We start from the raw sequence: 12,750 nt of genomic DNA on the forward strand, positions 1-12,750 counted from the left end.
GGTGACAGCGCATGGGGTCGGGGGGCAGGGAGAGGGGATGAGACCGGAGATAGCCCACGGCCAGGCTTGCTAGGAGCCATTGACCCAAACTGGAAGCCCTGTAGCCTATATAATGGAAACCGCCTCAGGCTAGGGGCCTGGCACTGGGAGGGGGCCAGGGAACTGAGCAGGCTGGGGCGGGGAATGGCTGCGGCGCTGCGGGGGGAAGGGGCAGCGGCCGGGGGGGCGCGGCGCGGCGCGGCGCGGCGCGGCGCAGCGCAGCTCACCAGTAGTAGGTGATGCGGCAGGCCCCGCAGCGCAGCTGGGCCGGCCCCCCGCACAGCTCGCAGCGCAGCGGCCGCCCGCGGGGCAGAGCCAGGGGCACCAGCGGCTGCACGTTCATCCTCCCGCCGCCGCCTCGGCAGCTGTTGCCGGGACGCGGCGCGTCGCCGAGCAAGCAGGGCTTCCGGCGTGGGCGGGGCGCCGGGCGGGGCGTTTCCGGGGCGGGCCGGGTGGCAGCTTCCGGTGCGGCAACGGACAGGGCAGCCGGCATGGCGGCGGCGGACAGGCCCGGGCCGGCCGCGCTGGAGGCGGAGCAGCGCGTGCGGGCCTGGGCAGAGGCGCAGAGAGAGCGCGGGCGGCGCGTGGCGCTGGTGACGTCGGGCGGGACCCAGGTGCCGCTGGAGGCGCGGGCCGTGCGCTTCCTGGAGAACTTCAGTAGCGGGCGGCGCGGGGCGGCCTCGGCCGAGCGCCTGGTGTGCGCCGGCTACGGCGTCTGCTTCCTGCATCGCGCGCGCTCCGCCTTTCCCTGGGCGCGCGCGCTGCCGCCGCCGGGTCCCGCCCTCCTGGACGCTTTGCGCGTCCACACGGGGCCTAGCGTCACCGCCGACCCAGCCGCGCTGCCGGGGCTCGTGCCCGCGCTGCTCGGCTACCAGCACGCCAAGAAGACAGGCGCGCTCCTGCCGCTCGAGTTCACCAGCCTCACCGAGTACTTGGCGCTGCTGCGGGCTGCCGCCAGAGCCCTGGCGCCCTTCGGTACGGGGCGTGCGGTGGGACAAGAGGCCGCTGCCCCGCTGGGTGTCCTGGCCTGGGGGCGTGGCACTCTGGGGGGTCAGGCCTGAGGGGGCGGGGCTCAGCCCTGTCTAGTAGCTCCCATTGGCCACTGCCAGAGGGCTGGGGCAGCTGGACCCTTGGGCTGACCTAGGATGGCTGTGGGTGGGAGGGAGTCAGCCCTGTTTGAGGGGGGTCCTGGTGTGGGGGGGGGATTGTGGCATTGGGTGGGAGGTCATCTCTTTTTTGGGGGGTCCTGGCGTTGCTGGGGCTGGATCAGCCCTGCTTGGGCCATCAGTGATTCTGGCTCCTTTCCTCACAGGCTCCAGTGTGATGTTCTACCTGGCAGCCGCCGTATCAGATTTCTACATCCCAGCATCAGAGATGTCTGAGCACAAGATCCAGTCCTCTGAGGGCCCCCTGCAGGTGATGCAACTTCTCCTGGGCACTGGGCCTTGCTCTGTCTCCCTTGTTGGATCTTGCTTGCCAAAAGTGTGATGTGGGGCAAAACCTGGCTTATTGATTCGGTGTGCTACTAGCGCTCTGTGGGGAACCAGGACTCCTGGGCCATATTCCTTGATCTCAAACTGACTTAATGACAGGTTTCAGAGTAGCAGCCGTGTTAGTCTGTATTTGCAAAAAGAAAAGGAGAACTTGTGGCACCTTAGAGACTAACAGATTTATTTGAGCATAAGCTTTCGCGATGAAGTGAGCTGTAGCCACTTCTAAGGTGCCACAAAAACTGACTTAAGTTACCTTGGGCAAATCACTTCCTCCTGTTTGTCTGAGAGTTTCATATACAAACCTGGGGTGTATTATCTCCTCTCACAGGGACTACGAGGCCTTATGAAGGCTCAGTACTTTGAAAATAGCGTGCTATGGTGCCAAATCAGCCATTCCTATTCATTAGATTGGCAGTAATGAAAGCCTAGATCTGTCTGTTTTTCCTCTGATTTTGTTCTCTATTCTTCCCTTTATTAAAGGCTTCCTTTTTGATAGGTACCTATTTTACTGAGATCTCCAGTTTCCTTTTTTAATTATCCTTTCTCAGATAATTCCTCCATGGCAACAACTCATTCTCCATTATTCGTTATTTGTATTCTGGTAGCACTTGGAAGCCCCAGCTGAGACTGGGGCCCAGTTGTGACACGCTCTTTGTAAACATGAGGGAGGAGACAGTCCCAGCTCTCAAGCTTGGCTTAACAGTGAAATCCTTGCTAATCTTAAACACAAAAAAGAAGCTTACAAGAAGTGGAAGATTGGACAAATGACCAGGGAAGAGTGTAAAAATATTGCTCGGGCATGTAGGAGTGAAATCAGGAAGGCCAAATCACACCTGGAGTTGCAGCTAGCAAGAGATGTTAAGATTAACAAGAAGGGTTTCTTCAGGTCTGTTAGCAACAAGAAGAAAGTCAAGGAAAGTGTGGGCCTCTTACTGAATGAGGGAGGCAACCTAGTGACAGAGGATGTGGAAAAAGCTAATGCTACTCAATGCTTTTTTTTGCTTCTGTCTTTACGAACAAGGTCAGCTCCCAGACTCCTGCACTGGGCAGCACAGCATGGGGAGGAGGTGACCAGCCCTCTGTGAAGAAAGAAGTGGTTTGGGACTGTTTAGAAAAGCTGGACCAGCACAGGTCCATGGGTCCATGCATCCGAGAGCGCTAAAGGAGGTAGCGGATGTGATTGCAGAGCCATTGGCCATTATCTTTGAAAACTCCTGGCGATCGGGGGAAGTCCCAGACGACGGGAAAAAGGCTAATGTAGTGCCCATCTTTAAAAAAGGGAAGAAGGAGGATCCTGGGAACTACAGGCCAGTCAGTCTCACCTCAGTCCCTGGAAAAATCATGGAGCAGGTCCTCAGGGAATCAATTCTGAAGCCCTTAGAGGAGAGGAAAGTGATCAGGAACAGTCAGCATGGATTCACCAAGGGAAAGTCATGCCTGACTAATCTAATTGCCTTCTATGACGAGAAAACTGGCTCTGTGGATGAGGGGAAAGCAGTGGACGTGTTGTTCCTTGACTTCAGCAAAGCTTTTGACGTGGTCTCCCACACTACTCTTGCCAGCAAGTTAAAGAAGTACGGGCTGGATGAATGGACTATAAGGTGGATAGAAAGCTGGCTAGATTGTCGGGCTCAACGGGTAGTGATCAATGGCTCCATGTCTAGTTGGCAGCCACTATCAAGCGGAGTGCCCCAAGGGTCGGTCCTGGGGCCGGTTTTGTTCAATATCTTCATTAATGATCTGGAGGATGGCATGGATTGCACCCTCAGCAAGTTTGCAGATGACACTGAACTGGGAGGAGAGGGAGATACGCTGGAGGGTAGGGATAGGATACAGAGGGCCTTAGACAAATTAGAGGATTGGGCCAAAAGAAATCTGATGAGGTTCAACAAGGACAAGTGCAGAGTCCTGCACTTAGGACGGAAGAAGTCCATGCACCGCTACAGACTAGGGACCGAATGGCTAGGCAGCAGTTCTGCAGAAAAGAACCTAAGGGTTACAGTGAATGAGAAGCTGGATATGAGTCAACAGTGTGCCCTTGTTGCCAAGAAGGCCAATGGCATTTTGGGCTGTATAAGTAGGGGCATTGCCAGCAGATCGAGGGACGTGATCGTTCCACTCTATTCGACATTGGTGAGGCCTCATGTGGAGTACTGGATCCAGTTTTGGGCTCCACACTACAAGAAGGATGTGGTAAAATTGGAGAGAGTCCAGCGGAGGGCAACAAAAATGATTAGGGGACTGGAACACATGGCTTATGAGGAGAGGCTGAGGGAACTGGGATTGTTTAGTCTGCAGAAGAGAAGAATGAGGGGGGATTTAATAGTTGCTTTCAACTACGTGAAAGGGGGTTCCAAAGAGGATGGATCTAGACTGTTCTCAGTGGTAGCAGATGACAGAACAAGGAGTAATGGTCTCAAGTTGCAGTGGGGGAGGTTTAGGTTGGATATTAGGAAAAACTTTTTCACTAGGAGGGTGGTGAAACACTGGAATGCATTACCTAGGGAGGTGGTGGAATCTCCTTCCTTTGAAGTTTTTAAGGTCAGGCTTGACAAAGCCGTGGCTGGGATGATTTAGTTGAGGATTGGTTCTGCTTTGAGCAGGGGTTGGACTAGATGACCACTTGAGGTCCCTTCCAACCCTGATATTCTGTGATTCTATGATTAATAGCTTATAGTCTAGCTGGACAAATTAGACAAAAGGTGAGAAGGAAAACTGAAGTGCAGAGAGGGGAAGTGATTTGCTTAAGATCACACAGCAGGTCAGTGATGGAGCTGGGAATAGAACCCTGTTCTTCTGATTCCTAGTCCAGTTCTCTAACCTGTGAGACCTAGACTTATACTAGCAGGCTGCAGAGGTAGCTGTCTCCTGTATGTAGCCTGAAGAGGTCATTGAAGAGTGAAGCAGGGTTCTCTTTCCTTCCAGATGCTGTCTTCTGTATTTATTAATTCTTCTCTGATTAGCCTCTGTACATGTACATTGTTGGGATGTGCAAACAGTGAAGCTTGGACTGATGGAACCTTCTAATAGCAGGGCCTGCTGAAGTGCTCACCTGCCTGTCTCCCCTTGTTCCTCCAAACCAGTTTGATATCCAGGGAACAAATCAGAGAATCTAGAAAAAGTTCAAGTCTTCCAGTCCTGATCTTTCAGCCCTCAAGTTCATCTTCCCTCACCCATGGATTATGATCTCCCTAGGTAGTGGGGCTGGTTTGGCCTTCCTCCAGACAGCTATTAAAGGAGCCTGCTCGCACAAGTTTCAGAGGAAAGGTTCCACCACTCTTGCGAATAGCAAAGGAAAGGTTTCCATTAATCCTAGATACTCCCTGAAGAAGAAATAGAAGGTCCTGCTGAACGTGTGGATATGGATATGGAGGTTCAGACATCACTGGATCATAATGTGAGAACAACTTCATCCAGAAGATACAAATTTATAGAAAGGATGGCTACAATCCTGAACATCCCTTTTGTTGTATTAGAGGAAATCGCACACACAGTTTTTGATATTCTAGATTCACCCACTAGGTGTAAAATCAGTCCTAGATAGTTTGTTCCAACCAGCAAAAAATACTTGATTAAATCCAGCATCTGGACCAACAATTTCCAAAAAAGCTGAAAAGTTATACCAGCTTGTAATGATGCTGGTTTTGGCAGGACCCAACTGAGAGTGCCAATTCAGGACAAATTGCTTAAAGCAGGGCAGTTACAGCCCAAGGCTGGGGTTTTTCCACCTCTAAGGCAAACCAAACCAGCCAAACAGAGCAGACTTTGGTCTCACCCCACAGGCTAACCACAAGTCACACAAGCAATTCCCTTAGACACTCCAGTTTCCCAGTATCTCCACCAGTGCCACTCGTTATGGAGATAAATGGTTATGAAAACCAATACCCCAGTAAAAGAAAAAAGGTTCTCTCGATCCCAAAGGATCAAGCCCCAGACCCAGGTCAATATACAAATCAGATCTTGCCCACAAATCACGCTGTTGCCAATCCTTTAGAATTTAAAATCTAAAGGTTTATTCATAAAAGGAAAAAAGATATAGATGAGAGCTAGAATTGGTTAAATGGAATCAATTACATACAGTAATGGCAAAGTTCTTGGTTCAGGCTTGCAGCAGTGATGGAATAAACTGCAGGTTCAAATCAAGTCTCTGGAGAACATCCACAGCTGGGATGGGTCTTTCAGTCCTTGGTTCAAAGCTTCAGTGTAGCAAAGTTCCTCCAGAGGTAAGAATCAGGATTGAAGACAAGAGGGAGGAGCTGCAGCAGCTTTTTATATTCTCTTGCCATGTGGTCTCTTTCTTTGTTCCAAAGACAAGCTGTCCAATCACATGGCCTGGAAAAACCTCAGAGTTCTGTCCAGAGGCAGGTCCCTGCAGACCTTGCTGAGTCACAAGGCATGTCTGTCTTCTCTCAATGGGTCACTTGTATAGCTGATGGTCCTTAATGGGACATCAAGCAGGCTAGGCAGAGCTGAAACCAACTTGGATAGGGTGTCACCCAGAAGCATAGCATAAGTTTGGAATACAGACAGTATAGAACCAATACTTATATCTTTAAATACAAAAATGATACATGCAAACAGATAGCATAATCCTAACCAGCAAACCATAACCTCATCTTAGATACCTTATTTGACCCCCTTTATACACAATTTGGTGCCACGACAGGATCTTGGTTGCAACAGTATTCTATACGGTCCCAGTTCAAGTCAATAAAGTCACACAGCTGCCTCAGAGCTTCCAGCCCTATAGAGATTCATTGGTGGTGATAGTGGCCCTGCAAAGACCTCAAGGCAGTCAAGTCTGCTGTACCTTTTCAAATAAAAAGAGTAAGAAATTAGGTGCTCTAGGTAGAAGGGTATTCTGGCACATGTCAGTTATCATCCAGTCCAAGCTATCAATATCACTTAGGGAAGAAGATAGTTTTACTCCAGAGGGCATTCTATGCCAAAAAATTAAAAATTCTGCACACAGTATTTTTAAATCCTGCAAATTTTATTTGTCAAGTAAATGCGGAGGCTCCAGTATGGCAGTGGGAAGCACAGTCCAATGGCTTCACAGAAGTGGGAGATCACTGTGCAGCTCCCCACAAGACAGACTCAGCCCTGACACAGCAGAAGGACAGGGCCTTCCCCAGAAACACCCCAGGGCCTTGCCCCTCCCTGCCACGTGCACCAGATGTGGTCAGGCAGGCTCAACAAGACAGGATCCAAGTGTGGAGGATCTTGGTATGGCGGGATCTGGGTGTGGGTTGAGGGGGTTCTATGTGGGGCAGTCTGGGTGCAGGCAGCTCAGTGGGTGATCTGGGTGTATGGAGGATCAGGGGCTTGTTGGAGGGTTCGGGGTGCAATGGTAATGAGACTCTCAAGGGGGGGTGCAGGTGAAGGTGGTTGGTGCTCAGTAGGAGGGGTGTGGGGGTGATAGAGCTCAGCAGGAGGGTCTGGGGGGTTCAGCAGGGGGTCCAGATGCAGCTGGTTGGGGCTTAGTAGGGTGGGGATCCAGGTGTGGGTGGCTAATCGGGGTAGTCCAGGCACAGGGGGAAGGTCTGGGTATGAGAGGGTCTGGATGCATGGGGGTTGGGCAAATGGGGGGGCAGTTTCCTGTACAGTGATCCCTCCCCCTGCAGCAGAGGAACGATGGGTGGAGGAAGTGCAGGGGGATAGAGTTTGCAGAGCTTACTACAGCCGGGAGAGAAATCGGGGTGTGGGGGGGTCTGACATGGCCCAGGATGTCATGCGGGAAAGAGTAAGTCCCATCCTCCCCAGCCCAGCCAAGACTAGTAGCTGAGCCTGGCGCAGGATAGGAGCTATCAGCCAGGTCTTAGTTCGCCCCTTGCCCCACAGTGATTTACCTCTCTGCCAGCTGCCCTGGGCACCTGAAACATACCGCTGGCGTGGGTCGCCTGACCACTCTTGTGGCTTCCCTTTGCTTCCCTGTCGGAAAGTTATTTTACCATGGGAAAGCAAAGAAATCTGCTGGGGACATAAATTCTGCACATGTGCAGTGGCACAGAATTGCCCCAGGAGTATAGTTTGCACAGTTAATACTGGAAGAGGAGACAAAACTAGACAACACACTGATTACCAGAGTTCACTTGGTTGAGAGCATCTTTCAGTTCTTCAGATATGACATCCAGAGCATTAGCATCTGTGATCACCTCGAGGCACCATTGGAGTCAGCAGTTGTCCAGGCTCCCTTCAGAGACAAGAACCCAAGTAAAAGACTTTCCATTTGATGGGGAAGGGCTCTTTAGCTCAAGAACAGATGAGGTTCCAGAGAAACTAGAAGATGCTGGGTTTACTGCAAGAGAGATCAGGTTTCCAGATCTACCCTTACTAAGATGATTGGCTCATTAGTAAAAAGAAAAGGAGTACTTGTGGCACCTTAGAGACTAACAAATTTATTAGAGCATAAGCTTTCGTGAGCTACAGCTCACTTCATCGGTAGCTCACGAAAGCTTATGCTCTAATAAATTTGTTAGTCTCTAAGGTGCCACAAGTACTCCTTTTCTTTTTGTGAATACAGACTAACACGGCTGCTACTCTGAAACCTGGCTCATTAGTGTTTCCTCACAGGAAGATGTAGCAATAGCTATGTCGCAAACATAAGTTCCTAATACTTTAGCTCAAATTAAACTCCAAAAACTCACAAAAAACTCCAATCCAGATCATATCTTTTATTGAGGCAATTCTGGATTCTTAAAAAGGCAGAGCTTTTTGCCCAGAAGAAAAATATTTTACAATTCTTACAGCAATAGATATATTGCAAGACAACTTCAGTGATGTTTTTTCTCAAGCTGAGGGGCCTTATGGATTTGGTGACATACGTAACTTCTTATTAGAGCATAAGCTTTCGTGAGCTACAGCTCACTTCATCGGATGCATTTTTAAGTGAGCTGTAGCTCACGAAAGCTTATGCTCAAATAAATTTGTTAGTCTCTAAGGTGCCACAAGTACTCCTTTTCTTTTTGCGAATACAGACTAACACGGCTGCTACTCTGTAACTTCTTATGCTCACCTAAGGTAAGACCTGGACAACATTGAATAAGAATGCGCTGCATACCAAATACAGACAGTGTGTTTATGAGAATAACACTCTCCAAGGAGGTGTTCCTATCCTTCATGTGGTAGTCTGAATGTTGCAGTGAACTCAAAGGAGTTAACCCCCCAGCTTTGTTGATCACAGTTTCTTCTGATGCTTCTAATGTAGGCAGGGGAGAGCACTACGTTTTGGCATTCCTGAATTTCTTCCCCACCTTCAGGACAGAGTGGCTCAGGCAGTTACTGACAATGTTTTATGTGAAGAAGCAAGGGAGCAAATCCAGCCAACTGCAAAAAGGCCCTGGCTTTGTGAGAGTGTTGCAAGGTACAACAAATATATCCCATAGCTCTTCACTTTTACAAGGACAACATATTAGCAAATCAGCTGAGTAGAGACTTACACCATAATTATGAGTGGGCACTCAAAGACCTGACTGCAAACAACATCTACTCCAGGTGGGGGTATCCAGACATAAAACTTTGCAACAAGACAATTCCAAATTCCTGAGGTTTTGCTCCAGGGCAGGAGCAGACAATCGGTCCATCTTGGATGCATTTCATCTAGACTGGGGAGTAGGTCCGCTCTATGCATTCCCCCCTCCCCTTCCTCTAAATCAAAGAATTCGAGAAAATCGAACAAGACAAAACCAAGGTTATTGTGATTGGCCTGGCCTGGGCAAGGCAACAGTAGTTCTCAGATCTGCTGCACCTATTAGAAGAAATTTCGGTCTTTTCTTCACAATACCAGGCCTGGTGACCCAGAATGGTCAGATTTGCCATTTGGACCACAGACTGACTTCTTCACAAGACTGTCCTGTTTAAAAAAAAACACAAAACTTCTGTTAGTCTCCAGTAAACAATCAATGTGGTGGTGTTATGATCATCAGTGGAAAAGGTTCTTGTGGGCAACCAACATTAACATAAACCCAGTTTTTAGCTCCTATTCAATCAATATTAGGATATTTACTTCATCTGAATACTTGGATGCTGCCATCTCATCAGTTAAAATACATTTTGCAGCTATTTACTCTCATCCGATATTAGCTGAACAAAGGCTATTCACTGTAGAAGGGACTCACTGCAAGTGTGCCCCCTGTTGGATGGGTGTGGCATAGCAATCTTTCCTTCTATAACACCCTCTGGTGATGGCTGTCTCGGTCCTGTGGTGGTCCGCAGCTTCTTTTGGCCCTCTGGACAGGTCACATTTGTTCCCATACCTTCCAGGGTACTCCAGTGGTAAGTCCACACAAAGCAGTACCCAAAGGTCAGTCTCTTTAGCCTGTCTTCCTGGCAGTTACTAAGACCCACAGCTCCAGGGATCTTCAGTGTAGATCACTCAGATAGATACCAACTCTCAATGCTTTACTGAACCCTGTCTTGGGCTTGCCTTAACGTGAACCCTTTATCTCCTGCCATCTTGGTACTTCCTCGCTCTGAGCTCCGAATTGAGCCCTCTTTCAGACTTGCTGCAGTGAGAATCAGCATCTTATGTAGCCTTTGGGCATGAGGAGCATTGGACCTTGTGGAGTATCTGGAACCATAACTTCATATTAATATTTGGGATTGTTAATTTAGCATGGTATTTAAATGAGAAAGTAAACAAGGCATGGCTGTGGGCTGGCTTCTGTAGTCCAACTCATCCCCTCTGAAGCTCCTGCATTTTTTGGAGGACTGTATCTTGGGAACTCCTTCACCAAATGACCTACCATAATATGTACCATAGATAGTATCTCACTTCCTGAACTGCAATACCAATTTTCAAGTACATCTGATTATGTATGTATATTTTACAGGTTTGAAAATTCAGTTTCAAACAGGATTATTGTTATAAACGTGGTTACTTCTTCCCCAATAATAGACTTGGGATGAATTTAGCTTCTCAATAGCAGGAACTTGCATGTTGATACTATTACTTTGTGCTGATTCATCTGCTAAGTAGATCCTCATTTTTGTTATCCAAACTGGTACCCAAAATGAGTTTCACTGTGCTGGTACATTAATGACACCTTTGATCCTCCCTAGTAAGGTTTAGCAAAATGGCATTTTGGAAATAATTCACCCCAGAACTCTTAAGCATAATGTAACATGAAGCTGGCACATCCCTATTCACTGTCTTTATCTCTCATATTTAAATGTCATACTAACGTGTGCTGAAACTTCTGTCTACTGAATTTTTTTTCCCCCAATGCAGATCACAATGAAGATGGTGCCAAAAATGCTGTCTCCTCTAGTCAAAGAATGGGCCCCTGAAGCATTTGTTATTTCCTTTAAATTGGAAACTGATCCCTCTATCTTAATTGATAAATCACGGAAGGCGCTGGAGACATATCGTCATCAGGTGGTGATAGCAAATGTTCTTGATTCACGGAGAACATCTGTTCTTCTTGTAACCAAAGACTCTGAAACTAAATTATCACTTTCTAATGAAGAAATAGTACAAGGCGTGGAAATAGAGGAGAAGATAGTAAGCCATCTTCAGTCTCAACACACGGCATTTATAGATAAACACTCTGAAAGGAAGGGACCAGCTTATTCTAGCTCTGAATTATCAGAAACAAATTGAACTTTGAGGGTGTGAATGGAACTGGAGGAACTCTCTATTACAGTAAATGGGGGGGGGACCATCTGAGGCATTATGTTTGAGGTAAAAAGTGTGAACATCCACCATAATTTGGCTCATACATGACTACATAAGTTATTTGCTGCTTATGTTAAAAAAAACCAAAAAACTGAAATGAAAACATTCCCCTAAGGATGGTATTGTGCAAGTTTTTAGAGAAGAGAGGGATATTTCCCTAATCCTCTCCTTGTGCGGGGGTGGGGAAGCAAGGGATAGATGGGTGTATGGTACAGTTTCTGCCTCTTCAAAAACTGCATGTAGCAGCCCATTTTTAAGTCCCAGAAGGATGGGCAGAGCCCAACGGAACAAAATTCCCCCCTTCCTCAAATGGGAGAATGGTCACAGAGACAGGGGACAGCAAATGATTAAACAGGAAAGGGGGGGGGGGTTCAGTCAAAGATGTAAAACGGAAACTATATGGGGACACTGAGCAGAGAACCCTGAACAGCACCCATAGCGCCACGAAGGAGGTGAAGTCAGAGGAAATCTTTCTGGATGTGAGACAGTGACTGAACAAAAGTAGTCCCTACAATTGCAGTGAACCTCCCTGTCAGGCTGCTTCTTCCTGGTGTGGTAAATGATCATTTTGGCCAGTAACAGGAGGCTGATGTGGCGGTCTTGTGACTTTATGGAGCCATAGATAGGAAGTCCATAGAGGAGTAGATGGGGAAAGGGCAGTGTCATGGAGTCCCCGGGCGATACTTTGGAACTGCTCCCTACGAAGCCAGTCAGGACTCTGGGGAAGTCTCCTCTCTGGGAAGCAGACTGTCTGCAGGACACACAGCTCACCCGCCTTCCCCCTTCCTGGGATTGACCTCAGAGCATTCAGCATCCTCTGCCCCTCCGTGCGCTTCTCACAGCGAGTCCACCCAGGCGGGGTCTGGGGGGGGCCAGAAGGACCTGCCCCCCAACTCCGCAGGCAGATGTGACTCTCATCCAGCTAGTAAAACAGAAGGTTTATTAGAGGACAGGAACATGGTCTATCACAGAGCTTGTAGGTGCAGAGAACAGGACCCCTCAACTGGGTCCATTTTGGGGGGCAGTGAGCCAGACAACCACATCTGCACTTCACTCCTCGTCCCCAGCCAGTCCCAACTGACTCCCCCTCCAGCCCCTCCTCCTCTGGGCTTTGTCCCTTTCCTGAGCCAGGAGGTAACTGGATTCCTTTGTTCTCCTTTAGCTCTCACCTTGCAGGGGGGAAGGGCCAGGCCATCAGTTGCCAGGAGACAGAGTGTCTCCATTTATGTGCCCTGGCCCTTTGCTCTGCAACAATCATACCCCCTTATCCCACCACCTAAAGACTTAAGAAATGCATAGGGGAAACTGAGGCACCCCTGCAGTATTCAGAGGAAACATTAAGAACTGTTCCGCTTCGTCACATCTCTCCCCCTTAGGAGACTGAACTGAGTGAGGTCACTTTAGCCGGTGACCTGGGGAAGTTCGAACCCATTGATGTTCCCATGGATGCCCCACCATCACTCCCATTCATGGGTGGCCCTTCCAGTTTTATGCCCTTCCTGTTTCATGCCCTCCCTTAGGTCAGGTGTGCTCGATGGCACT

The 12,750-nt window shown here is 48.9% G+C and overlaps 2 protein-coding genes across 3 annotated transcripts in view; one reads left to right on the forward strand and one right to left on the reverse strand.

The window, feature by feature from the left end:
- The window catches only part of ZMYND12 (zinc finger MYND-type containing 12), a 54,347-nt gene extending 53,815 nt beyond the window's left edge, over positions 1–532 (reverse strand). The window contains exon 1 of the mRNA XM_038376740.2: positions 267–532. Within this exon, the coding sequence (XP_038232668.1) occupies positions 267–532 (266 nt within the window). The remainder of the gene's footprint in view (positions 1–266) is intronic.
- Positions 531–11,322, forward strand: PPCS (phosphopantothenoylcysteine synthetase). 2 transcript variants are annotated; one of them, XM_038376742.2, is made up of 3 exons: positions 531–1,014; positions 1,352–1,455; positions 10,762–11,322. In XM_038376742.2, exons 1-3 carry the CDS (start codon positions 531–533, stop codon positions 11,131–11,133), a joined length of 960 nt encoding a protein of 319 aa, XP_038232670.1. In that variant the 3' UTR covers positions 11,134–11,322. The 2 variants fall into 2 exon arrangements, with proteins under 2 accessions (XP_038232670.1, XP_043356038.1); XM_043500103.1 differs by having other exon boundaries at positions 532–653; positions 10,762–11,240.
- The last annotated feature ends 1,428 nt before the right edge of the window (positions 11,323–12,750 follow it).

Source organism: Dermochelys coriacea, chromosome 18 (genome assembly GCF_009764565.3).
Source record: "Dermochelys coriacea isolate rDerCor1 chromosome 18, rDerCor1.pri.v4, whole genome shotgun sequence".
In the NCBI taxonomy this organism is placed as follows: Eukaryota; Metazoa; Chordata; order Testudines; family Dermochelyidae; genus Dermochelys; species Dermochelys coriacea.